Source organism: Solanum tuberosum, unplaced genomic scaffold, assembly GCF_000226075.1.
Source record: "Solanum tuberosum cultivar DM 1-3 516 R44 unplaced genomic scaffold, SolTub_3.0 scf00048, whole genome shotgun sequence".
NCBI lineage: Eukaryota > Viridiplantae > Streptophyta > Magnoliopsida > Solanales > Solanaceae > Solanum > Solanum tuberosum.
In genome coordinates, this window is record NW_006238976.1 from 836,359 (window position 1) to 864,230 (window position 27,872).

General features: G+C 35.8%; 4 protein-coding genes across 8 annotated transcripts; 1 reads left to right on the forward strand and 3 right to left on the reverse strand.

Moving 5' to 3' along the window:
• Positions 1–1,110: 1,110 nt before the first annotated feature.
• On the reverse strand, positions 1,111–7,455 carry LOC102582709 (uncharacterized). Of its 3 annotated transcripts, none has more exons than XM_006343784.2 (8): positions 7,342–7,455; positions 5,161–5,319; positions 4,900–5,008; positions 4,695–4,777; positions 3,398–3,461; positions 3,184–3,304; positions 1,902–2,056; positions 1,111–1,392 (listed from the first exon to the last, which is right to left on the reverse strand). In XM_006343784.2, exons 3-8 carry the CDS (start codon positions 4,960–4,962, stop codon positions 1,309–1,311), a joined length of 570 nt encoding a protein of 189 aa, XP_006343846.1. In that variant the 5' UTR covers positions 4,963–5,008; positions 5,161–5,319; positions 7,342–7,455; the 3' UTR covers positions 1,111–1,308. The 3 variants fall into 3 exon arrangements, with proteins under 3 accessions (XP_006343846.1, XP_006343847.1, XP_015162610.1); XM_006343785.2 differs by having other exon boundaries at positions 4,900–5,013; XM_015307124.1 differs by lacking the exon at positions 7,342–7,455 and adding an exon at positions 7,232–7,335.
• Positions 7,456–9,218: 1,763 nt separating this feature from the next.
• Positions 9,219–17,504, reverse strand: LOC102583820 (ankyrin repeat domain-containing protein 11). Of its 3 annotated transcripts, none has more exons than XM_015307126.1 (5): positions 16,323–17,504; positions 13,938–15,057; positions 10,877–12,263; positions 10,712–10,798; positions 9,219–10,207 (listed from the first exon to the last, which is right to left on the reverse strand). In XM_015307126.1, the coding sequence occupies exons 1-5, from the start codon at positions 17,020–17,022 to the stop codon at positions 9,332–9,334; spliced, it is 4,170 nt and encodes a 1,389-aa protein (XP_015162612.1). In that variant the 5' UTR covers positions 17,023–17,504; the 3' UTR covers positions 9,219–9,331. The 3 variants fall into 3 exon arrangements, with proteins under 3 accessions (XP_015162612.1, XP_015162611.1, XP_006343849.1); XM_015307125.1 differs by having other exon boundaries at positions 16,308–17,504; XM_006343787.2 differs by having other exon boundaries at positions 10,712–10,795; positions 16,308–17,503.
• Positions 17,505–20,223: 2,719 nt separating this feature from the next.
• LOC102584581 (NAD(P)H-quinone oxidoreductase subunit S, chloroplastic) lies at positions 20,224–21,278 on the forward strand. Its single transcript, XM_006343790.2, has one exon. The coding sequence runs from the start codon at positions 20,424–20,426 to the stop codon at positions 21,168–21,170; it is 747 nt and encodes a 248-aa protein (XP_006343852.1). The 5' UTR covers positions 20,224–20,423; the 3' UTR covers positions 21,171–21,278.
• Positions 21,279–21,798: 520 nt separating this feature from the next.
• Positions 21,799–25,679, reverse strand: LOC107059977 (uncharacterized). The gene is made up of 3 exons (XM_015307127.1): positions 25,496–25,679; positions 23,224–23,384; positions 21,799–22,133 (listed from the first exon to the last, which is right to left on the reverse strand). The coding sequence occupies exons 1-3, from the start codon at positions 25,572–25,574 to the stop codon at positions 22,116–22,118; spliced, it is 258 nt and encodes an 85-aa protein (XP_015162613.1). The 5' UTR covers positions 25,575–25,679; the 3' UTR covers positions 21,799–22,115.
• Positions 25,680–27,872: the final 2,193 nt, after the last annotated feature.

A 27,872-nucleotide genomic window follows, 5' to 3' on the forward strand; every position in this document is an offset into this window, starting at 1 on the left:
TGATTCGTTAACTTTCCCAATTGTTACGTAAATCATGTTTATTTACGAAGAATCTTAAAAACTCAGCTGATTGACTATTTCAACTTCTACTTTATTAGTAAAGATTCGATTTCACACATTGTAACTTCCTTCTCATTGGGCTAGAAAATGCTAGTATTCACTGAATGCAAATCCCGAATTTTAGTTAAAAAAATCGAAATTGATTTCATATTGAGTTACACTCTTTAACAAATGATTATATCAATGAGTGGTAACATTAATCTTAACACCTTTTTTATAGTATAATTAGATTGTCATTACTTGAAGGGGTCTAATGGTTCTGAAAGGAGCAATCATTTTTGAATGATTGTTGATTTAAAAGCTATAATGACATATTTGGTGATTTCTTTAACATCATTATATTTTGTCTCTTAAAAAAAATTATCTTGTCACTTTGCCTACTTCTTGTTTTTATCATCCATGTTTAATACTAATCACAAGCTACCCCATTATAGTATAAAAACTAAAGAAATTATTGTGTTCTAGCTTTATGAACACACACCCTACTAGCTAATGAGGAACTTATCATAAACAATATCAACCAAAAAAAAACATTTATTTTACATGACTGGAGGTACTATTCTATATTCTTTTATTCTCTTTTTTTTTGTGTGTGGTTACTTTTAGCCATCTAAGTATCTAAAATACACTGACACGATTAATTCAAATTCAGATTGAATAGAATCATTAAGGGGATAAAACATTCACTTGCCAAGAGATTCTCCATTATCAAAGGTCATAAATTAAAGGCGGAGGAATCTCAGTCATCCCATTGAAACACTGGTAGATTTTCATAAGCTATTTATCGGGTTGCGCTTAGACATCTAGTATTCAAACTATACTGACACAATTAATTCAAATTCAGGTCGGATAGGCTCATTAAGGGGGATCACACATGCTATTGTCAAAAGAGATTCTCCATTATCAAAGCTCTAACCAAATTAAAGGCGAAGGAATCTTTGTCATCCCGCCACACTTCTTGATGGTGCTGGAGGTACTATCTAGCTGATTCACTTTGACACTCCACTTGCAATCTGAACTACATAATGATTTGTTGCCAAAGATGTCATGTAGTGGAAATACTTAAACTGTGAACAAATTTTATTTATATAGTAGTAGTAACTTGACAATGACAGTTCTATGTACAGAATAATGGATAAATGCTAACAGTTGTTCAATCAAACTTCCAAGTGAATAATAATGCCGTCTTTGCTTCAATTTCTGGTCTATTTACAGGTTGTTGCTACCGAATACTGACAGAAAAAGATGTCAAGTATTGATTAACTCATCAGGCGCGGTGCAGTTAGATTGCAGATCAGAATGATTCTGTAATGACGCCAACCAGGAATCAACCTGCAAAACAAAGAAACACTATATAGCTTGCAACTGGATAATGAAAGGAATGTAATGAATCTATAGATAAGATTTTAGTTATGGGAAGACAACATTCTCGAGAGCAAAGCACTAACACGAATAAACAAACAGGCTTATAACATGCTACTTTGACATCTATGTTACTACTTTCCTGATAAACACAGGTGTGTTACTGTTAGACGTACTCGTAACATCTGCTTATGATGATGAACTTCTAGGATCGTTCATGAGATACTAATTCGAAAAGACAGGATTCAGATAAAGCATTTAATGTCCAGAGAACAAGGCAACACTTTTAGTACTACTAACAGCCAGTGTGTACTCCATCAAATCATGCATAGAAATAATGGAAAAAGATCATATACACAGAGAGGTGCATATGAATTCGCGTTTACTCGAAGGTCCATTTATGAACTTCAAACATCAACACATGGAAGAAGATACCATGACTAGGTACTAGCAGTAGATGATCCAGGTACAACCATTACCTGTATTTTGGAAGCACTAGAGCATTCATATCTCAGCCCATGACGAGTTGAAATAAAAAAGCAATATCGAATATCACCGTTGTCTCGTGTCAGACAAGGCATGGCTCCAACTTCAACAACATCAGATAGGAGAGTTGAGTCTTGAGGACTCAGATCTGCATCATGTTTAGTAGTTATACTCAAATGTATTCATGACATAGCCTCTTTGTTGTGTTAACAGATATCAGAAAATTCTTCATTGTGTTAGTTGATATCAGATTGTCCAAGTAAATAAAAGATATTATGGGTGTCTATTAAATCAAGAGAAGATAGAGATGCATTGGCTCATGAGGAATTAAAAGATACGCAATTAGAATCCCGGCATAACCTAATAGAGATATACCAAACAGAGATGACAATCTCTACATCAGATGCATGGAGCTCGTGATTAATTATGTATATGCAACTAAACGGTCAGCCAATCCCGGTATAACTCAGCAGTGAGCTATACCAAATAGAGATGACAATTTCTACCCTTACCATAGGTGCTTTTCCTATTCCACCTACTGACCTACATACATGAACAGGGGAGTTGGAGGATGAGTTATTGGAATTTCATCAAACCATATAGACTGTGGGGCAGGGGGAGGGTATCATATAAGTTATTTAGGCATACCAACACACCATTCTCTACCTAAAACGAATAACTATTTCACTCCATAATTTTGGATAGCTGCAACATTTCAACTCATTTTGCAGCCTCCCTCCTTGTGTCTTCACATCTTCCACCTCTATCTTCGACATTCTTGTGTCTGTTTCCATTCACCCTCTTCCTGTTTGTTCTCCCATTTTGCTCATATATATTCTTAATTGATTTTGAAACTTTGATGTTGACAAAAACTTCACCCACCTGATTACGAGGGGTGTGTGAGGTTGAGGGGCAGTGTCCCTTTGGGAGGTTGAGGGTTTGAATTTCCATCTCTAATAACTAAAATCACATAGAAGTCCATCAAAATTTAAGAGACACTATATGAGCAAATTTGACGTCCATCATACTACAATGAATACCATTAATCAGCATAAGCTTACAAGACATCATTTAAGATTTCTAGACTTTCCTGATAAATAATTGGAAGATTCGGCCTCCTATGAGGAACTCAGAATTGGCCAGTAAAAGGAAGAGGCAAAACACAGAGAGTAATGGTACACCATTAAAAGTTTGGAATAATGCACTTACACCAAAATAGGGCAATACCAAAAAAAAATACGCGACACTTGAAATTGAAAGTTTCAGTATAATTACCTATGGATGATGAATACAAGAAAATACCCGATCCCTGAAGGACAAGAAATTTAGGAAGCCAGTCATCAACTTCAGTGTCATCATCGATTGGAAGAGGTTCTCCTGGTAAAGCCTCCCATCTCTGTCGATCAAAAGCAAGAATAAGATTTTCATAATTTAAGTCTGATAAATCCTAGAGATAACAAGAAAAGGACAGATGTTGGTATTTCAGTACCGTTCTCAGATACAAATAACCCGACAAGCGAGCAGACTGCAGTATTTCGTCAATATGTTCTAATCTGTGAAGAGAAAGATATATATAGATATATCAGAACTCAAATAAGAGTACTGCTTTAGACAAATCCATGATTTCTCAATAAAAGAAACGGGAGGTTGTTCCAAAGGATGCCATCATATTGATAACTCATATGGGATACACTGGGTAAGTTGTTGTTAGGTCTTTTCTCATCAAGTAGAAAGCCAGTCATACCATGTTACAGTTACATCTCAACTTTCTACTACCTAGAAATACGATATTATTCACTTTCCCAATGTGTTATTTCTTGTTTTAAAAGCATGGACCGGAAGTGTCTTAATTCATTGAAGAGAACTCTCACGGCAATATCTTGAAGGGTGTTCACATTTCCTTACTCCAAAATTTTCCTTTTATTTAATTCTTTTTATAATGGCAGTGTCCAGGCCAACTTGCGTGCACCTCGACTAGTCCATCAAGTATCAGCTGCCTCCAACCAGCCAGGCACTAGGTAGCTCTGCCATCAAGGCTTAGGTAGGTGGGAAGAATTCATCTAATGTAGCCTCTGCTGGGATTTTTGACCCTTAGTTCCCAAGTTGGCAGATGACAAGAACTTCCTGCTTTCTGTTTTCGTCTCTTATTTATCCAATCAACGGTCCCCGATGGTTCTATGTACCCACATGTGAAGAGGCACTCAGGATGTGTCCTCTTACCAAAGGATTTACATAACCAAAGACTGAAGCAAGTTCATAAGTAGAGAGTTTGGGCATATAAGGCAGTTTTATTATGCGTGCATGTCATAGTCCACCTTAGCACATTCTGCACATTATATAAATGTGATTTTAAAGACTCCATGTTTAAAGGCCAAGTCACCTAAAGAAAAAAAGAACTTGGGCGAAGCTTTTATGCTTTTGCTGTAACCTATGAATTCACATTGTAATTAGTGTAGATAGATATGCATCTATGGATGTGTTCATACTTCATATTACGCTGATAATCTACCTCCAAAGAGATGAAAAAAGATCTTCAGTTTCATTAAGCAAGAGGTGTTACAGTAATTTACTCCATGTTTAAGACATCCCTACATTACAAAAGCATCGTAACGAGAATTATATGACCGCATTAAGCTGCAAAATTTCATGGAACCTTTTTCCATGCTAAATCGAAGTACAGTCATATCAAAGAGGCAACAACACCAAACACAAATGTGTTTAAAAAAAACTAAAATAGAGGAGCATAAGACATAATGAGAGAGCACAATTAAAGCATCAAAACATACTGAGCTTTTAAATGAGCTTCTCTTTCTTCCAAAGAAGCAATTTCTGATCGAAGAGATTCTACTTCTACAGCAGTTAAAACTACCTGCAAAGTCACAACAAACTCAGTGTTCCTTCACTTCACAAAGATAACGAATGAACTTGAGAACAATTAACTAGGAAATACCAAGTTAGATGGCTAGATCATAAGCAAGAAAAAGCTAGTACCTTTTTCTGGTCATCTGTACCAGATACCCAAGGTAGCTTCCTGGGGCTAAACATATTCAACATTGATACAGAACTTCTCAATTTTCTTCAAGTCAATCTATAAATAGATCTATTCTAACAGGAAAGAAGCGAAGAGATAAAGGTGAGATTAATTTTGTTAAGATGACACTTTTTTCACTTTAAGAATGTTTAAGTTAGATGTCAAAGAAAAAAAGGCATCCAAATCTACGGACAATTCTGGTCTCTGAATAGAGTTCTCACCAACTATTGAAGCTTGAAAATAATCTCTCAGAAAAATTCTAGTGCTCGAGGTACACCACCATGAAGTTAATATTTTCCAGCAAACCCACAAATCGGTGATTGGATAAAGTACAACATGAATTATCAGCAAATCAGCATTTCCAAGTAATAAACTGCAATCTGCAAATGGAAGACAACATATACATGGCAATCAACATTTCTAGAAGTTTTACAAGTGCTTTCATTAGTGTGTTACAATGAGAGTATACTTTCAAAGAGACTCAGCAAATATTTTAGAATACAACGCAGGATTTCCCTTTCTTGTGGACATAAAGTTTTGCTTCCTGATTCTGACAATTGATTCAGAGCTATTTACCATTGATATAGAAGTGCCTTTCAAACAATGTAGCATCCCCAAGGCTTAGATCAAATTGCAATGGATTAGGGAATTGTGAACTAAACATGGTATTTAAGTAGAGAGGGGTAGAAGGGGGGCCCTGTTATCCCCGAGTACTGAAAGTTGCAGTTGGTTCAAGAGGTTGGCCCAAACAGACTTTTCAGTCATAAAAAAAAAAGAGTAACATGCCCTGTCATGGCCGAAATCCATAGTAGCTGTCAGGAATCAGTAAATAGTGGACATGCCTCAGATTTGGAGTGCAGAACAGTATCTTGTAAGCATTGGCTTGCTTGGAAGAATTATAATGGGGGCCCGAAAGTTTCTTCTGTCTAGCGCATTATGCTAATAGTTAAATAGCAGGAGAACAGCTCAATTATTATGGATCGATTTTTTAAACTATACCTTGACGAGTTAAAGAAGTTTATAAATAGGGATCACATCCACTTGCAATAGGATTTAATGTGACGATTAAGAGGAAAAAGTTTCCACTATGCAACTCCGCATATAAAAGCAAAAGCAAGACCAATAGGTGGATCTACCTACCAACTTCCCATTGAAATCAGGAACCACACACGGAAAAACATTTGCCAAAGAAGTTAACTAACTGCTTTCACACTCCATATTGCTTTAGACTATGCCAAAGAAGTTAACTAACTGCTTTTACACTCCATATTGCTTTAGATTATGTCATTTTATCCATGTCAACTATATGTTCTACCCCTCCCACTACGAATGACCCGACGGCACGCTACATCCAGAGTTCTATTCCATTTTCAATAAGAAGACCACCTTTGAGCTTAATTTCGACCTCTGTCCTTCATAACTAAAGTTTCTAGAGTACAATCATTGAACCATAAAACTTCTCCAAAGTAACCTAAAAGCTATTACTAGTACCCAACTATGAATAAAACATGACCGAGCATATTCCCCAACACAATCAATCAATTAACTACCTCTCAACCCCAAATCAGTTGGAGTCGGCTGTACAACTCATCAGATGATTCATTATAATAAGAACATTTTCTTTTGCTTGTAATGTCATTCTACCCATCCCAGTAAGAATGACACAATGCTACATCAAGAGTTCTATTCCAATTCAATAAGAAGGTAACCGTTGAGCGCTTTACCTCAACCTCTGTCTTTCATAACTATAATTTCTAGGATACAATCAGTGACATCTCTTTTGAGCCAACAATCTATCACTACCCCACGAAGATAGGGATAAGCTCTGCATACATCCTACCCTCCCCACACTCCACTAATGGGATTACACTGGGTATGTTGTTGTAATCAGTGCAACACAAAATAACTTGAACGGTAACCTTAAGCTAGTATCAATACTCAACTACAAATTAAACATAATCCCCAACACAATCAATCAATTAATTACTTCTCAATCCCAAATTAGATGACTTCAGCTCTACAAATCATCATACTATTTCAGCTAAAAGAAACTAAAATTGGTTCAAAAAATATAAGAGAGCTAATAATTTCTGGGATTAGGGTAATTAGTAGTAAAGTTCAAGTCTTTATCTAAATTAACTACTTCTCGATCCCAAATTAGCTGAGATCAGTTCTCCAAATCATCATAATTAAAGCATTTCAGCTAAAAGAAACAAAAATTGGTTCTAAAAATGTAACAGAGCTAATAATTTCTGGGATTAGGGTAATCAGTACTAAAGCTCAAGTCTTTACCTAAATTAACTGAAATTACTCCATGAAACAGAAGCAGAAACAGCTCTTCAACATTCTCAAGTTTCACCTAACTGGAAAAATCATAATTAATGGAAGAAATTGTAACGAACCTGTATAATTAATTAGGCGAAAACGAAGGTATGGAGAGACGAAGACGAAGAGAAGACTTGCTATGATGGATGTTATGGTTGTTAAGTCATCATGTTTGGTCCCCGTTATCTATCATATGTGACGTTAATATTGAATATGATAGTATATTAATAATTGTATGATTAATAATATTGAGATTAGTTATGATTAAATCATAGTTTTTTATGTATTTAGAATGTTTAGTTTTGATGTATAAAGAATAATTTATCTTTATTTATGTTAATTTATATATTTTTATTGTTAATAACATGGATGTGTTGGATCAATGCCCCAATTAACTCATGTTTAAGATTCTTAACAAAATATATGATTCTTCTTTTAAATGTGTAATTGTGTATATTTGAAATTAACGAAAGCATGTTATACCAATCCTTCTACGTAAATATTCGTCTTATTAAAGTTTTATTTATATTCAATAACCAGGATTAAATAGGATATATAGCTTGGAATTTTAAACAAAAGTTTATTTATATTCAAAGCTAACTAGAAATTAAGTGTTATATTTGCAATTAACGGAAGCCTCTGAGTCATAGACTAAAATAGTGGTGTATTAAGTTATTTTGCGTTGTGAAATCAATAGGTGACGTACATTTGCAAAGAACGAACCAAACGATTTGATGATTCAATTTTATATTCCTCCTATATTTATTTGATTAAAGGCATCCTCGCAAAAAAGTAGTACTATTTTATTTTGAAAAAAAATTCTCCTTTTATTTTTAAGAAATAAATAAATTATTTGCGGTAATACTGGTCAAGAGTATCCTTAATTTTTTGCATTAACATGTGTCAAATACAATGATTTAAAAAAAAAATAGAGCACCGTTCATTGTATTTAAGCAAAAATAATGAAGTATTAGAACAAACACGTCCTTAACTAAACTTTTTAATTGTTGTTGGTTAACCTAAATTATTCCGGGAGAAAACAATACCAAAGTTTGATGGAATAAAAGGATATCCAAACTTAAAGCTTCATATAAAATCTTACTGTGTTTGATTTGATTATAGGACAAATTTATACCATCAATCACACAAACTTCATTTTGTGTTTCTTCAACTATGATTTCAAATTTGTCACTGACAGTGGAAACAAACACATGAAGGATCTATTTTACCATTATATTCATATGGTGTATAATCTCAATAAACTTAAAATCATTTGGAAAATGAATAGTTATTATTGTTCAGGGTAAAATATGAAAAAGGAAATGTTTTTCAAAAACGCATAGTAAGAAAATACGCACAAATGAAGAACCAAGTATTAAATTAAAAAAAAAACTAATTTTGCAGTCATTTATAAAATTATTTTTATTTGTCTTTTTTCCTCAAAATAATGTTTGGTTGAAAGAACATGGTGTAAGTTTTACGATTCACGAAAACCCAGACAGACCACCATTATTATAGCTTTTCTGATTTTGTTGTTCGCAGCCTTGCCATGAGAAGCTTAAAATAGCAAATAGCAAAACCAATGACGATACACTTCCAGTAGTTTATTTTAAAGAGAGAAAAAAGCAAAAATACTTTCGTAAGGCAAAGACGCATGCAAATTAGAAAAAAACTGTAGGGAAGAATGGAAAAAAGAAACATGATTAAGATAACGAAAAAAAAGAAGATGGATGTCCATACCAGAAGTCAGTGAATGGCATGGTGAGATACGCGTCCAAATCCTTGCCCAACCTAAAGAAGCACTTGAGAGAATAGCATAGCATATACCAGCATTCCAAATATAATACGAAAACAAAAAAAATAGACAAATAACCCACAACCCATTAGTAGGAGAGTAATGGATTGCGGTCTCTTTCTGGGAACCAGAAAAACAAGAACGAAAGAGGCAAGGGCATAAAGAAAGAAAACTCAAAAGTTTTATTGATTAGCTAAAGCGCAGCAAGCAGACAAAACAGAAGATGGGAATATAAGGGGGGGCATTTCAAAAACTCGGAAAAATAAATTGTCTCAATGTGTACTTTCAGGAGAATGCTGTATCCGACTTAAATTTACTGACTCAATTGACTCTGGCATCGCTGCCTCAAATACCTCAGTAGACACATCAGTGTGTGGAAGACTACCACATTTACCATCAACAAACTTCTCTTCATCATCAGCCCCCATCAAATCTTTACACACAAGACGAGCAAGGCCATCAGTTTGGCCCACCTCTTCCACAGACAACGAGTTTTCTGCAAATTTACTTTCCTGACCCACATCCACAACTGTATCAGCTCCTTCATCCATGCTAGTACGGAGATCTGATTTCTCGGTCGGAACACCTCCTTCATTCATGCTACTAGGGAGATCTGATTTCTCTGTTGGGACAGCTCCTTCATCCATGCTAGTAGGGAAATCTGATTTCTCAGTCAGAATACCTCCTTCATCCATGCTAGTAGGGAGATCTGATTTCTCGGTCGGGACAGCTCCTTCATCCATGGAAGTAGGGAGATCTGATTTCTCGGTCAGGACAGCTCCTTCATCTATGGAACTAGGGTGATCTGATTTCTCGGCCGGGACAGCTCCTTCATCTATGGAAGTATGGAGATTTGATTTCTCGCCCGGGTTCAAACCCATTGGCTCACACAGCTCCTGAAGTGCAGTTTGTGAAAGTACAACCTCCTCAGAACTGAGAGAACTAACAGGGAGATCAGTCCCCTCATCACCCTCTTCTACTAGCCCATCATCCGCCAGACCGGAGCATTCAAGTTTACCATATACTGAACTTGAATTCTCTAATTTAGGTGCAGGATAGGACACACCTAGCTGACCAGAAAAAGTAAAATGTCCACCATTTGTGAATTCAATTTCCTCCCTCCTCTTCTTGTAAAGGGAAATGGCTTTCTGCAATAGGGACACATCATCACATTATTAGATAAGAGAAATTAGACAGCGTGGATTTATGTATATAAAGGACAAAACTGATTCACTTAAAAATTGGGCAACTAGGTTGGGTAACTATAACCCATGAAAAATTCTGTTCTCATCTCACAAATAAAAATTGAACACAAATACTATCCCGCATTTTCTACCTTGCTAAAAAAACATCATAAAGAGTAAATATCTTCTGCACATAAATGAAATGGAGACCAAGACGGAAATATGATTGTTTTTCTCCTAAAACAAAGGTGAAACAAGATATGTGGAGCGAATAATATTAACAAGACATAACTGTAAGTAACCCCAACAAACATGCATTTCAAGAGTACATAATATAAGACACTAATCCTAGGTAACAGAAGCATAAGCAGCATAGCAACATACAAAATTATTACAAAATAATATACTTGATAACGGTATTTCACTTCCCAACTCGAAATGCATATACATCTTGCACAAAGCACACACCTGAAAAACAGAATCAGCCACAGTAGCAATGAGTGGAACACTTGAAAATTTGCTGGGCAGCGTTACATTAGATTCTACAGCACCCTGCTAGAAGAAGAATAAACGTTAACTTCCAGTGATGAAAGATATAAATAAACAAAGAAATAACTCAGTTACCCGCTTTACCTCCAAGAACAAGATCTTTGAGTTATCAGATGTCAAGATCTGCTCAACATCCATTAAACTAGTACATTGATCAAACAACTCGGGCTCTGTCAGATCTGCCGAGATATCAAGCTTTTTGAGGTAAACATTGCTAAGACTAGCTTCTTCTTTCCCCGATGACTCAACATCAATTGGTAGCTCTTCATGATTAATTTTCAAATCTTCTAGAGTGCTCCTTCCAGGAACACTGCTGGACTGAAAACTGGTATCATTGCTTTCAGTATCTTGATCTGTCTTCTTTTGCTCACCCAGAGCTTGCTGAGCCAACTGAGCAGCAAAAGAATTATCTGGGCCCTGAATTGAACAGACCTCCTTCTGTGAACCAGATGGCAGCTCCACACTGGTGCCCCTTATTGGCCCTTTCCATACATCACCAATTGTCTCCCAACTCCGACTATTGTTGGACAAAGTCCTATTCTGGTCCCAGTCTGGCCTTCCATAAAGGTGAGCTTCTTCACCAAAATTGTTAGCATCCCACCCATGCAATGGGGGACCGCATGAATCATCTAGTGGAGTTCGCCAACCCATTGGGCGCCCATGGCCAGAAAAGCGGTCTGCATCTGGCATATGGTAAGGAACCCCAGGGTGACTCAATTCCATTGAAGGCCTAACACCGAACATTGGTGGTCCGGGAAACTGCTGCATTGCGGGATGAAAACCAACAGGAGGTGGACCATGCTGGAAAGGCATGAAACCATTTGCCAGAGGTGACTGCCAATTTGGAACCCCCTTCCAAGCATTTCCTTGCATTCTTCCTATAGTAGGATCACTAATTCTTCTGTGACGGTTGGTTGACTTCCCTCTACTGTCGTCGTCCAAAGAGCCAAACATTGATGGGCTGTCAACCCCAGACCTAAATGGAGGAGGGGGAGGTAAAGCAGACTTTGAACTGCCTGAAAAGTGACTCCCTCTGATAAAAGGAGAAGAATCAGAGGCATTATCTCCATCCATTTGAGATAGTTCATCACCTGCAAATGCATCACCAGCAAAGTCACGATTTCCTCTGCCTTCCTTAAATTCCCTGGAACCACCACCACTTCTCTGTGTTGAATCCTCAACATCAAGACTCCGGCGAACCTCGGATCTATTCAAGTGTCTTCGCTCATTGCTCGCTGAAGTAGGAGATCTATCCACCAACTGCATGGGAGAACTGCGAACATCTGATTTAAGCCGTCGTTCAGCTGAGTAATCTCCAAGAAAGATGTCCTCCTTCTGAATCATTTTCTCTGTTGAACGGGATGAAGAAATTCTCTCAATTGATGCACCAGAACCAGCATAATCTCGAGATGTTCCACCATGTCGAATCCTTTCTTCATAAGGATACTTGGAGTCTTCTTGTTTTGACAGCCTGGTGGGCACAGAAGGCAGAACATATCAATGTCAGATTTTGTTAAAAGTTAAAACTGATCGAGCAAACAGACAGACTGTTGGCAACAGGAAATTAATCAACATTAGCATCACCCATTAAGCAGAAAAACACAAGGTCCAATAAGACAACTAGATCTCTCGCTTGCGATCAAGAAGGTTTTATTGAGCAAAATTATTAAATCCTCTGGTGTGACGCACAAGATCTTTTTGAGTAAGGTAATATGTCTTTTTTGAAAATGTGAGGTAATACCATAAGCGAAACATAGCACCGCTGCTGTTTTTGAAATATTAGCACAAAAAATCCAATCCTCAACTTAGCATCCAAAAGTTGCACTAAAACAAACAGAAATTGTTCATGAGAAGGCATGAGCAATATAACCTATGATTAAGAAACTATGTGGGAGATCAACAATTCCAAGATTTTTTGGTAAGGAATAATACCAAACCGAAAGAGCGGAAACAAAACAGAATAATTTGTATTCTAACTAACTGATAAGTTACTCGAATTTTAAAAGGGATTGAAGCAAAAATTCAGTACGAAGACTACCACTACTAAAACCAAAAGCTGTAATCATAAGTAGCGGCACCATCTTCCTTCACCTATCTCACACCAATATACCTTCAATCAAAACAGGGGAAAAGGCTTCTGAAATGCACACGGAAAAGGTTATGCGCAAATTCGCTAATCACCACTAGCATTCGTTTTTCAGTGAGCAACAAGCCCATCTTTGAACTATATCACAGCCTATTAATCACAGTAACCAGAGAAATAATACTAAAGTTATAGGAAAGCCAACGTACATCATTTATAAATGTGAGTTATTCTACAAATCACAAAATCCACACTTTAAAGAACCCACGAGGTAGCTGTTTCATAATAAAATCAAATTAATCAGTTTGGAAAGAACATATCATAAACCAAAAAACATCGCTTGCTTTGCCAATCCACTAAAACTGAGCAGACCGCATATAAAGACATAGATTCATCTCTGCTCATGGAATAAACATCAGCGACGCATTAAATAATCAGACGTAAAAATGAGTTTTAGCATATCACTCACTATGTGCTCACCACGTCATTGTGTTCAGTTTTGGCATATGTTCAAAAAAATAAGTTCCTAGTTCTCATATTTGAAACTGGTGCTGTCTAAAGAAGTCAACCAAACATCCTTCATCATTCAATCAACCAGCTAATATTTTCCTTGGTAAAAACTCTCCAGCCCTACATCGCACCATCTTAATACAGTAAACGTGGTCTCTGGGACAACTAAACACACCTTGACCTAATCTACAATGCAACCTGCTACAACACACAACAGGAAGTGCTGAATAACAATGAGCTCACACCAAGGGTTGTAGCAGCAACAAGAACTTGAGAATTCTGGGTTTATCGCCTACACCTCATCTACTTAGCCGCCTTGAGGGGGCAATGCAAATTGTAGGAGCTACTAGCCAAAAATAAGAAAAGCACACTTACGTTGGCGCAAAAGAGGTTCAAACCCTACAAGGTTACAAACATGGGAGAATAAGAAGTCGAAGCATGATTATTCAAGAAATCAAGTAAACAAATAGATGATTTCAGTTCTCGCTCATGGATCACATCTACATTGGCATACAAGAAACAGCATGTAGAAGAAAATTGGTAAATACTTGCCTGTAATTATCTCTTGAAGTATGAGGTCCAGCACTAGGCGAAGTCTTCCACCTGCTTTTTTGTGGAGTAACTTCTACATCAGCATTCCTCGAGGTAGACCTTCCACGATCAGTGACAGACTCTACTCTAGCACTGCTTATGGATCTCTTCTCTGCTTCAGATCGCTGATCTTTACTGCTCCGAGATCTAATATCTCCAAGGTCCTCTTTATCAAGCACTCTCCTTCTTCCTGGCTCATCTTTATACCTTGCACGATCATAACCAGGGTTACCTTCATGCATACCTGACTTCCTCAAATGCAAATCAGAAGCATGACCCTCATCCCTAGAACGCTTCGCATCAGACCGGTCACCTGAATGGTCTCTCGGAGCACGTTCATCCCCATACTTGGCATCATTGAGTCTCCTCTTTTTATCACTTTCATCTGCTTCACTACCATCCTTGCATCTGCCATGTCTTTCAAAATCGTCCCGGTGCTTCTCATCCTTGCGCCTTTTATCTCTTTCACTGTCTTCTCTATACTTGATGTCCCTCTGCCTATCATCTCTTTCACCCTCTTCATGATATCTATCTTCATCATGATGACCATCTTTCTCCCCATACTCTCGATACTTATCATCCCCATGCCTGTTATCATTGACACCATCTTCACGATATTTGTCATCCCTACGACGACTATCTCTTTCACCATCTTCTCGATATCTACCATCCTTGCGCCTATTATCCCTGTCACCATCATCACGATATTTGTCATCCCGGCGTCTGCTATCTCTGTCAACATCTTCCAGGTACTTGTCATCTCTACGTCTATTATCTCTATCACTATCTTCTCGATATTTATCATCACGCCGTTTTCTGTCCTTATCAACATCCTCGCGATACCTATCATCCTTGTGCTTATCATCTTTATCGACATCTTCCTTGTACTCTTTATGTTTCTCATGTCGCTGTTTTTCACCTTTAGTACGTTCAGACCTCGAAGATAACCGTCTGTCATCGCTCTCATTTATGTCATCATCATATTTATCCCGATCACCAGGGATTTCTCTTCTCTTCCGTGCCCTTTTCTCAGCATCTTTGTCCAAGTCAATATTTGGTACCTCATTTTGGATAGTCCACTCTATAAAGGTCAAAGAGAATTTACAAGATAAAGGTTAAACACTTAGCAATTACCCCTTTAATGAATAGGAATCACATTAACCAACATAGTAACGATTAGAGCAATGAAGCAATAAAAATAACAACACCAAAAAGTATCTTGATACCATAATTATTTTTACTGGATAACCTCTAACACCAATCTTTACAGGTCCCCCACATTACATAGACGTATATGATCCAACAAATAATCCTTCTTTACCATGACATTACTACAGCTTGGCTTAGTATATCCAAGGAACACTTGCACACTTGAAAGAAAAAATGAATAGTGATGCAATAAAATGTTCATGCAAAGCAATTTCATTGACTAGCAAAATTCAACTTCAAAGCCAAGCTAAAACCCACAACTCAGAGGGGAGAGTAAGATAATCCTCTAACACCAATCTTTACAGCTCTAACATCAAGTTACAAAAAATATCATGTTCACTACATGGAAGCATAGAGGAAATTCCACAAACAAACACCCAAATATACACATTTTCTTAAATAAGACAAGACCAAATGAATGCACTACAAACGTAACTACAGCAGTTTCTCTCGCAATTCACCATCAGGAACAAGATCACTCATGTCATAAATGATAGAGACAATCTCCATTTCCTTTGACCATGTCCTCCACATCTACCAGACCAACGAGAGTGAGGGAGGGATCTCTTTTTGCCTTATTTCCATGAAGGGCTCCTAGTTTAGAGTTCAAAACAGTTTCCCACTAGTGTACCCAACTCAATTAACGCAGAAAAGAATCATCTAAATTCTGGACAAAATTCACAACGGGATCCTGCTACTCTTATACCAGACATAGAGAGAGCTTCCCCCACCAAAAGGAAAAACAATTTGACATGTGCATCTCCACTGCAAATTCATTATGCAATCATACCTATTTAGATGCTTGAACAAAAGAAGGGTACAGAATTTACTTTCCTGGAGTCACATTGGACCAGAATATTATACCCATTTTTAATCTTGGAAATGTTAGAACTTGAACATGTTAAGATTTCAATTATCGTTTTAATCTCAGAAATGTTAGAACTTGAACAAGTTATGATATCAATTATCGTTTTCTATTAAAATTATGTTGGGATATTCCTAGAAGGTAGTAACAACAACTCACTAAAACCTAAGACAGTAAGCAATGAGCATGATCAAGTCTTCCTATAACCAAATTAAACATTCCAATAAAGCAAATACCACTCAAATAAGTTACCTTACCAGCAGTTTCTCTACCTTTTTTGTTCTGCTTTTCTTCACTAACATCACCAGATTGAGACCCTTGTTTCTTCACATTGTCAACATCATCGCGCTTACTCTCATGACCCTTCTTTTCCCTGTCTGACCCTCTCTCCTTTTCCTTCACCTCCTTGGAATCCTTGCCTTCTTTTCGACCAGAATCCTTCTCAGATTTCCTCTTTGACTCCACTCTTCCACTCTTACTCTCTTCTTTTTCCACCAATGAGGCAACATTACCTTCTTTCTTACTGCTTTTACTTTTGGAATCACTTGAGCTCTTCGTTTCCTTCCCCTTAGAACCCTTATCTGCATCAATTTTCAAACTTTCTCCCTTCAATGCACTATCAGCAGCACCATTCCATCTATCAGCACCACCACTACCCGCCTCTACCTTCTCTTTCCGACGCTTGGAAGAAACATACTCCTCCGAAGCATCACCATTTCCATACCCACTTAGATCTTTACCATCCTTACCTTCCTTAGATTGGGAAGAATGTTTTCTCTTCTCACCAGAACCTGAATGGATTGAATCCTTAGAAACCCTAGCCAGACTATCCTCCTTACTACTCCTCTCTTTCTCCTTCTCTTTCTCCTTGGTTTTCATTTCCTCATCTGAATCCGAGTACGAATAATCCCTACCCTCCTTCGGACTATGCTTACTCTGCTTATGCGATTTATGCTTTGAACTCCGAGGCATGACTGTAAATATCTCAAAACCTAAACCTAAACCTCTTCTTTCAATCCCTTAACCTCCGAAACCCTAATTCACTCTCCAACACTCTAAACCCAATTCAAATCTAACAATCAACCGCCGGTTCCCCCAATCAGTAAAATGACACAAACTTCCACAAACCCTAACTCCCTTCCAGTTCCACAACAACAACAACACAACAGCAATTAAACAGATTCCATCACAATCCCCCACCGCCGGAATGCAACCGATTCGAATCTGCCGGAAAACTCGCCGGAAACTTCCAGAAAGCTCTTGACCTTAATTCTTCGAATCGGTTTTCGATATAGAATACAACAATATAGTGTACAGTATACGTATATAGATACGTATAGAGAGAGAATTTATAGAGAGAAGAGAAATTGGTGGAAATTTATTGAGAGAGAAGATCGGAGGCGATGGGTTTGTTGGCTGCTAAAAATTGAAATGTGGATTCGAATTGGGGTATCACAGATAATGGGATGTTATGTCGAAAATAACCTTGATGATTGTTTGTTTTTACCATAGAGTTAGGGCTGACACCTACTATATATACCCTCTATAAGTACTCGATTAAATATCGAACTGTTTTTAGTCAAGGGTATTTATGAAATTTCTATATTTTACTATTGCGTAGAAGAGTCTCGAAGCAGGCGCCTCTCCATCGGCGTGTCTACTTCTAGCCAAGGGTATATATAAGATCTCAACACTTCTTACTACTATCTAGAAGAAAGTCTAGATACAGCTATCTCTAAAGGAGTCTAGATACAACTATCTTTTTACCGATGTGTCTACTTCTATCCGGGGGTATTTATGAAATTTCTATTTTACTACTGTCTATAAGAGTTTAGAAGTAGGCTCCGACGTGTCTACTTCTAGCCGAGGGTATATATGAAATTTCAATACTTCTTACTATTATATTATTATTTAGAAGAGTCTAGAAGCAGTCACCTCTTTGCCGGTGTGTCTACTTCTATCCGAGGGGTATTTATGAATTTTTTTTACTTCTTACTACTTATTGTCTAGAAGAATCTAGAAGCAAAAAACCTATTTATCTATGTGTCTACGTCTAGCCGAGGGGTATTTATGAAAATTCTATACTTTTTATTACTATCTAGGAGAGTCTAGAAGCAGGCGCCTCTGCGTTGAAGTGTCAGCTTCTAACCGGGGGTATTTATAAAATTTGTAAACTTTACTTCCATCTAGAAGAGTCTAGAAGCAAGAGCCTCTTTGATGACGTATTTGCTTCTAGCCAAAAGATATTTATGAAATTTCTATACTTTCTCCAAAGAGGTGCTTGCTTATAGAAGCATGTAGGTTTTCGTTGACGCTCTTGCTTCTAGTCGAGGGTATTTATGAAATTTCTACACTATTTACTATTGTATAGAAAAGTTAGAAGTAACCGCGTCTTGTCGACGTGTCTATTTCTTGCCGAAGGGTATTTATGAAATTTCTATAATTTCTCGAATGAGGTGCTTGTGCTTCTAAAAGTTGACTGCTCTTCATCGACGTGTCTGCTTCTAGTCAAGGGTATTAATGAAATTTCTACTTTACTACTCTCTAGAAGAGTTTGACCCATCTTCGCCGACATGTCTACTTCTAACCAATGAGTACTTGTGATTTTTTTATATTTTCATCGAAGAAGTGTCTACGTGTAAACCCTTCTATATAGTAGTAACACTTACTCTTTTTTAATTTGTTTATATTGTTCTTTTAGTCTTTTGAAAATTACACAAAAAAAATTAATATAAATTTAAGGAAAATCTACTTATTATTTGGATTATAATTCATGAATAACAAAAAAAAAAAATCATGAACAACATGAAAAAATGTAAACAAGTTGAATTAGATATGTTTATAAATCTCCAAGTTTAGTTTGGTTCTAAAGCGAGCTCAAGTTCGATTGAATTTTTAGGAGTTCAGATTTCATCTTATTCGTAAATTTAATGATATCAAATTTAACTAGAATTTTTTCGAGCTTTTTCCACTAATAGCTTATGCAATAGTCGACCTTATAAAGCTCGCTAAACTTTGTTTTCCTCTCTTTTTACGCATTAAGTAGAAAATAATCGCTCTCGTTCTACAAGCAACTTGTTTTAAGCTTTGAAAATTAATCAAGAAACGAGACATTGATACTTTTAGAGACATTGGAGCGTCTAATATAATTGACCTTCTCTCTTCATATGTGAAGCTTCAAAGCATATATTAGATACACATAATAGTAAAAATTAGCATAGAGATGGAGCAAATGTTGCTTTAAGAGTCATTAACAATTGAATTTAGGTGAATTTAACCTCATAAGAAATTAGTAAAACTAACTACAAAGACAAACTTCATAAAAAATGTCGTTAACTAATTTGTAATTATAATTCCATCTACGAGTCACGATTCTTTATTTCTTTCGAACCACGTGTAAAAAAATTGAGGAGTTATCAAAAATATTTTTTCTACCTCACAAAGATATAAATAAGATATAAATAAGGCATGTACCCCACCATTTTCAGACGCCGCTTGCGTATGTTGTTGTTATAAGTCATGATTCTCTACGAGTACATCCTACAAGTGTTCAATGTACGACACTATTTATTTATATAAGTAACTATAAGATATGAAATCTACGAATTTCTATAATATTATATTTTAATAATTGAATTTACTGTCAAATATTTAATGAATCGTATAGAGTAAAAAACTCATTTCGTCCGGATTCTGGCTTATTGATAGGAACAATTTATGCAGATTCAATGTTTACACTAGATTAATTAACACATGATATACAACTCTTGTCAATACTTTTTTTTTTTTTATCTCTAATTGTGTTTAATCATATATATTAAACATTTTAAAAAAGGCACACTTTTATTTAATTAACTATATCTTCTACAAGACCCCTCTCACATGTGTGGTCCTGACTTTTAGAAATTCCTTTTGATAACAGGTAGCAACATAGCGCGAACCTAATACCTTTATCTACTCTGATCATCATGTTAAAGCATATAATCATCTTTTCTAAAAGCTTAAACTAATAAAGAAAACACAACATATTCAGTGTAATTCTACAAATAATTATAAAAATTGTGATGTACCTTTAACGCGATTCCTCACGTGTGGTCCTGATTCTTTTACAAGTATGGTGTAAACACAAGTGCAAGTAAATCTTTTTCCAAGGAAGATAGACAAAAGTTAAAAAGATAATGTACTATCTCAAACTGTAACACCATTCATGTGTTTCATTTGTCAATTGAAGATATCAAAACAAAAACAGATTGGTGGTCAGAATTTAAAAGGACAAGTTACAGTTTCCCATTTCTACAAAACACTTCTTGTCATCTCATCTCATCCTCCACTATCATCTTTCCCAAATCCAAGTTCTTGAAAAAATCAAAACCATGGCTTCTGCTTCTTCCTTTCAACTCTCAAGCCTTCAAATTCAAACCCCACCTCTAAAAAAATCGAACTTTCTTGGTCAATCTGTCAATCTCAACCTCAGTAGTAGTGTTCATACCAAATCAACTATGAAATCATCTTCAAACTCAGTTACACCAATAGCAAAATTCAATCTTTATGAGATTCTTGGAGGTAGAGGTCTCTGTAATGGAGAAGAGGGTATAGAGAAAGAGCTAAAAAAGTCGATTTCCGAAGAACAAAAGGCAGCAGGATCAGGAGCAGCAGCAGCTAGTGATGATGATAATCAAGAAAACAAGGAGACTGGGGAGATACCGGAGGACGGATTTGAGAAAGAAATGATGGGGTTTACTGGCGGATTTCCGGGAGGTGAAAAGGGTCTAAGGAAATTCATAGAAAAAAATCCACCACCACCCAAGAAAACAGAATCAAGTATGGTTTCTGGTTTTAATCAAAGTCTTGTGAAGAAACCAAAGCCACCTGAATTACCACTTTTGTTACCTGGGATGATTGCTATTGTCAAGAATTCTAATAATCCATATTATATGTATTGTGGGATTGTGCAGAGGATTACTGATGGGAAAGCTGCTGTGCTTTTTGAAGGTGGGAATTGGGATAGGTTGATATCTTTCAGGCTCGAAGAACTCGAACGTAGAGAAAAAGGACCACCAATGGTGAATCTTAAGTCTGTGATACTTGAGAAGATGGTAGAAAACAGCTCTGAAGCTTGAATTGCTTCACTTTTTATTGAGTAGATTGTTTGTTGTTTTGTCTTTTGGGTTGTTGTACATACAAGCTGTAAGTTTTGTAATGGCAATGGCATAATAAGAAATGCAGAATGCTTTTGTGCAGGAAGACTCTGTTCCAACTGAGAAGTTCAACTCTCGAAAGAACTCTTAACAAAAACAACGAAAAAAATAAGAGTCAGATAATTCAGATTGGTAGAGGGGTGGGTTCATTGTCCAGAGAGTTTCAAACCACGTATAGATTGTTTAGTCAAACATTCAATATGATTGCACAAGATCTAGCTTTGTTCAAGTAATGGATCCTAGCCAATTGTAATGTTCTTTTGATCAATTCATAGATCATTAGATTCCATTAGCAATGAGGATCTCAAATATCACACTTGATCAAACAAAGAGAGATTCAACAATGAAAAGAAAGTCTAGCAGAAGTAATGACATACAGTATTTAACAGTGTGTAATAAAACAATTCTTACTTTTCACAAGCATGAGGAAACTCTGATGCCACATATGGACCATATGATATGGTGGATTTTAGACTCCATCCAATTTGACAGCAGGTCGATATCGATGTAGATAAGTTCAATAATGCTAGCTAGCCTGAGAGAGAGTATACAATTGGTGCAAACTGCAAGATCTTGATAGATTCTCAAACAGATGGACCAAACTTTTTTCATGCATAGTCTGCAAATGTTTACATTCAGTATCAAAGGGTTCAAATTCAATAATGCTTAACAATGGAATGGGGTAGTAAGCCAATCCACACATTAACCTCCACTGTCTAATGATCATTAATTAAAGACGTCATTTGCAAAATACACTTATAATTCCAGAAAACTGTGTCAGTTACACCATACATGCAAAAGAAATCACCCAAATGCAAGCCAGACGTCGAAAACCATGTCCTCTGTTTGCACATCTTCGCCTCAAAATTAGTTGCAGCCACCCAACTGTAAAAGTGGAAAAATATTTTAAGGGCGGTTATTGGCAGATTTGCATAGAACTATCTCTAGAAAAAATTGTTTGGCTTGAACTTTATCAAATATGGCATCGTGAATCTTTGTGTTCCTAGGTCAGTATCTATATGTTTGTGTTTACATCTTACATGCAGATTGCAGAATGTGAGGATGGAAATGAAGATTATATAATTAACACAGGAAGGCATGGACATATTGATTGAGGCCCTGTACATTCTTTCACTGCTCTTCCAATTACGAATTTGCTTTTGTTTAGACAGTATCTCAATTAGACTAAGAGAGAAAGATTGTGTTGACTGTTGCCCATACAAAGAACCTTTAGATGAAACCCTTTAATTTCAGTAGCTCCTATCTATGTAATCCCACAAGTGGGGTCTAGGGAGGGTAGCGTGTACACAAACCTTACCCCTACCTTAGAGAGGTTGTTTCCGATAGACCCATGGCTCAAAACAGATGAAAAAGCCGACAATAACAACAAGCAGGGATAACAACAAGAAAATACAATAATCAGAGCTAAAGAATTATCCAATAGAAATAGAAATCTAAGAATGCAAAATACAAGACTAATACTAATACTCCATGAATAGGAAAGCAAAGCACTCAACAATATAAAGAAATATATGATATAGCCCATACTATATAAAGAAATATATAGGGTATTCCTTATAATAAAGTTCGAGTTCACTTGGCACAAAACAGAAGAAAACAACAACCTTAATGATTTATAACTAGATTATCTTATTAAAGGTTCCTATATTCACTAAGACTTTCCCAAGTAAATGATAAGCTTTTTTCTTCTTTTTTTTTGTTCCTACCATGTGAAGTGCTGACTAGTTAATACTCCCTCCATTTCAATTATGTGACATAGTATAAGAAAGAAAGAAAGAAAGACTTTGAAGCTTGTGATGTAAAAAATGCATGAGACTTCATAGAAATACAAGTATGTACTGAGGGTAAAACAAAAAATTTGAAGTTAAATTATTCCCAAATTCAGAAAGGTGTCATACTTTTTGGAATGGACTAGTAAGGAAATAGTGTACATAAGGGAGCAGTTTATACATACCAAAATGGACTCAATTTCCTCCTGAGACACCGGTGTTCTTTTAGGTTGGTCAGAAGCCTTCCCTGCAACAGACATGCTAGATGGGGATCTTGAGAAGAATGTTTGAGGAACATTATCAGTTGCGGAAGTTTTCATATGTTGTGAGTTCTGCTGCGTGGAACCTGCAGAGCAAGAAACTTCTGAATAAAGAATATGGAAAATCTGCAAACAATCAATCACGCTATATGCTAAGCGCAAGTAGTAAATCATAGAATTGCATGCCAGACAGGACTCCATGTTAAACAAACAAGATCCTCTATCAGCACCTGCTCCAACTCCAGCCTCCCACCTTTTCTGTTTACTGACTGAATTTCAAAAGAAGATGTCCTAGAACATAATAACGACCCTAGGCATCACACACTCAGAAGAATTGGAATACGATAGGGAGAAATCCAAGGAATTGGAATAGTAAGATATTAACTTGCTGCATCAAGAAGGTTAGAGATTAGAAGCTATTGTTTATGCATCTAGTTGCACCATAAACTTCTAAACTAGAAACTTTTGCGTATGCACTTTGATCTTGATGCAAAAGGAAACCAGTGCCTGATTGAGGTGAATGGGATGGAACATACATTTTGGATTGAAATTTTTTCACTTGAGCAAGTCATGTTTGTTGCTTAAGAGGAGCAATCTTTGAAATGTTAATATAGAAGTGGTTTCAAAATAAATATTTTATCGATATAGGATACTCATATTGATAAAATGATTTTAATCATTTATTGCAAATTGTAAAAACGGGGATTTTACCCTCATTATAAACACCTTTCTTCCTTTTCTTCCTCGGTCAGAACATCCTACATTCTAAGAAGGTTGGGAGAGTTTGAGACTGGGAGTTAACAATCTTTACTAGTACCTATCAACTAATTGAAAAGAACTTAAGATATCTTCTCAGAATAGTTCAGTTTCTAAATGAATTGAGCAAGCAAACACAATTACTCAAAACTTCTACTATTTTCAATCAGACAATCTCAAGTTTTTTCCTAAATGCAGACATTTACCATGACGAACAAATATAGTAAAAGCAGAAAAAGGAAGATGTGGACCATGCCCCTCTCCCCATATCGAACCACCTTGTCAATAGCTTCTTCATGTAAAGACAAATTGATGGGCACAGAACACTTCAGTAAGATTAAAAAAATAACATAAAACTATTAGTACTATTCCTCAAATAGGGCAGAGCCACCTATGGGAAGGGAAAGCGCTGCTAATGTGGCTACTAAGCTTATTCTTTGGGAATCTCTTACTAAGATGAGAAATACACCGACAAAGCTGCTAGTACCAGGTCAACTCATATTGGCCAAAGTGGAAGAGAAGAAAATGGTATTTCCGTTCCCAATAATCTTTATGAAAAGACTACCATGATTTTCAAATCTATTTTCGAAAATGCTTTCCTTGAGACAAGAGTCTATCGTGAACAACCTCTCTATCTCACACAAGGTAGGGGTAAGGTTTGCATACACCGCACCCTCCCCAAACCCCACTTGTGAGATCACACTAGACATGTTGATATTGTAAAAACCTTCCATGATTTCCAAATGAACCGAGGGAGAGTCGAGGCATGAAAATCTTATCTATGATATGTTTATTTCCGAGTACTTATCATCCGTTGCGTATTCAATTGAATCCCCTTCACATAAGAGAACTTAGGGGTAAAGGGTGTTCAAAATTACTCGAAATCATAGGTACGAATCTCATACATAAGAGAACTTAGGGGTAAAGGGTGTTCAAAATTGAATCCCCTTCACATAAGAGAACTTAGGAGTAAAATGATTAAAAAATTACTCGAAATCATAGGTACGAATCTCAAGTATGTCCTTATATTATTCTCAAATCCCCTCGCCCAAATTTCTGACTCCGCCACTTGGAACGCAAACTAGTTGAAGTTGGCTGTATGAATCCTCTATATAAATCCTGCTCCATTTAGACCCGCTTCATCCCCATTCTTTCTCCTTAACAATAAACCAGTGGTTTTCTAACAGTAAGGCAGAATCTATCTAACTAGTATCAGCTACAATATGGATTCTTTATATCCATTTAGCTCAATTTGGACCTATTTCTTTCCAAGACATCATCTTTACAACAAATTAGTGCTTTCTAACACTATATCTCACAATTATAAACAAAAAAATACGCGAAAAAAAGCATATTTCAAGAAGATCAAACAAGTCAATAAATACATAGATAAAAAGAAAATTAGGAACACCCAGAAGGAGAAAAAACAAACAGGGAATACCAGAAGAAGGTTTTGGGTGTCGTTGAGGAAATTTGATGCGTGGGATTCTCTTCATGATATGTGCTCCTGCTCCAGCCATTGTTTCGTCTCCAAAAACTGGAAAAAAAGGTCTAAAAATTGGGTCTTTGTGAAGAACAAAAACTTCAAAGAACAAAATAGGGAAATATATTATCAACTTAAGTAAAACAAAATAAGGATATGTACACATTGAATATATTATATTATAAAAAGTTAGAAACTTGAAAAGTTGAATTTTCAAAATTGTAATTTTTGAATTATTACTCTATTTTAAAATTGTAATTGCACTAAATTAAATCACTTGAGCATAGGGTCTTTAAGAAATCGTGGTTCTACCTACACGAGATAATGGTTAAGTCTACCTATAATCTGTTTTTTTATATTGAAACTTACATAAATTTCACTAGTTTAAGAGCTTGCTTAAATACACTCTATTTTGCAATATTACGTATGTTACCAGATTTTGGTGCATCCAGATTCGTCTAGATATATGTATAGTCAAAATTAGGTGTAATTTATTTTAGATACATTGTATCTATGTGAGTTCACATGTATTTCGGATACATAACAAATCTCGCTCATCACCCAGATACATGCGAATCATATCACATACATGTATCTGGTGTGATTCGCATGTATTTGGGATACATAACAAATCTCACTCCCCATTTGGCTCGCCTCCCTCCCTAATACACTTGCCTCTCTCCATATTCTCTCCATATTTTAGTGTATTTAGTAGCAAAAATACATGTATCTACGTGTATCGTCCTCGTTATATGGTATGAAACCCTTAATTAACGATAAGACAAGTAATATATATATATATCTAATTATATAATTTCTCCTTTTTTATTTTCCATTAGACTGACCAGACAACCCGGTCTCTCATGGGCCAACATGCTTACCTGAACCAGGTTAAAAAGGCTTATTCTTAAAAGACCCACACATGGAGAGAATTAGAGAAATAGGCCCCTATACATAGTCCTAAATTAAAGCAAAGCCCAATAAGGATTTGGGTTGGGCCAAAGAAGGTGGAAATGTGAGGATATATTTCACAAATAGCCATATCAGAGGGATATTTATAAAATAGTCATTATCATAGAATTTCAATTTTCACAATCAAGAAACTTGTGCAAAAATAGACTTTTTAAGTTGTGACGAACGAGTCAAAAGTTCAATTATTCACAAGTTTTTTTCGAATGCCTAAAAGAGAAAGAAGTGCCTATCGTTCTTTATCGTATTTCAAATTTATTCCATGAATAATCAAATAAGTGTGACAAAATTGTATTCATTCGTTTACTTGGTCATAGAGAAAAAAAAGACCCTTTTGTTTTTGTTTGATAGAAAAAGACTTGAAAAGTTTTGGAGACAAAATGATGTGATTGAAGTACAATAATTAACTATATGAAAAGACCCTTTTGTTTTTGTTATTTTATGTATTTTGATTATTTTTTTTAATAAAAAATTGCTTTGAGCTATTTCTGTTACGATTTTTTTTTTCTTGAGTCGAGATTCTATCGAAAATAACTTCTCTACTTTGAGGTAGAAGTATGATCTGCATACATTCTATCCTCCACGCATCCCAATTTATGGGACTACACTGGATATATGTTATTGTTAATAAAGCTAGACTTAATTTAAAATAGTGACTGTTCAATATTTTAATTAATATAAAGAACTAATATTTCAATATTTTAGATTCTAAATTCCCCCGAACTAATATCTTGTTTAGTTACTGAATTCGTAATTCAACATTTATACATAAATAATAGTGTTTTTAATAAAAACACAGAATTTAAGCGAAAGTTAATGAATTTGTCTGAGCCAACTCGTACCTAATCCCGTACATAAACAAGATTTTGAAGATACTATTATTCAATGTAAAATATGAGTATTAGTGGATTACTTGACCGATTGATATAATAATAATAATGATTAATAGTAACATTAATAAAACAATGCAAAAACACGTATTGGAATTATGTATTCGAATCAATGATTAAGAAGCATGTTACTTTTCAATTTGTCTAGAAGTAGTCTAATTTAATTATGAGGCAATGGAAACACAATCTTGCTTAATAAACTAATTACAACTATCTATTTCAACAAAGATCCATGTTTTAATATATTAAGTACTAGAAATCAGTAAATTTTCGATATACCGCCCTATGAAAATATCCAATCGGAATTTAATTAATAACATTTCTGATAGATTTTTTTATTGGAGATTCCAATTTTTCAATGGATTATTTCTTATAGACATGTCCAATGAAAATTGATTAATTTCTAGTAGTTTACTTTATAAATTAAAAAAAAAATCACGTCTAATTAACTACTTAGTTATATATATATATATATA

Coding starts and splice junctions, on each gene's coding strand:
- LOC102582709 (XM_006343784.2), bottom strand. CDS start 4,962: ATGTTGAATATGTTTAGCCCCAGGAAGCTACCTTGGGTATCTGGTACA. Junction 4,778..4,899: donor GTACAGATGACCAGAAAAAG/GTACTAGCTTTT, acceptor GTGACTTTGCAG/GTAGTTTTAACTGCTGTAGA. Junction 2,057..3,183: donor CTTGTATTCATCATCCATAG/GTAATTATACTG, acceptor AACATGATGCAG/ATCTGAGTCCTCAAGACTCA.
- LOC102584581 (XM_006343790.2), top strand. CDS start 20,424: ATGGCTTCTGCTTCTTCCTTTCAACTCTCAAGCCTTCAAATTCAAACC.
- LOC102583820 (XM_015307125.1), bottom strand. CDS start 17,022: ATGCCTCGGAGTTCAAAGCATAAATCGCATAAGCAGAGTAAGCATAGT. Junction 12,264..13,937: donor ACTTCAAGAGATAATTACAG/GCAAGTATTTAC, acceptor TGTGCCCACCAG/GCTGTCAAAACAAGAAGACT. Junction 10,799..10,876: donor CAAAGATCTTGTTCTTGGAG/GTAAAGCGGGTA, acceptor TTCTTCTTCTAG/CAGGGTGCTGTAGAATCTAA.
- LOC107059977 (XM_015307127.1), bottom strand. CDS start 25,574: ATGGCTGGAGCAGGAGCACATATCATGAAGAGAATCCCACGCATCAAA. Junction 23,385..25,495: donor ACACCCAAAACCTTCTTCTG/GTATTCCCTGTT, acceptor CTTGCTCTGCAG/GTTCCACGCAGCAGAACTCA.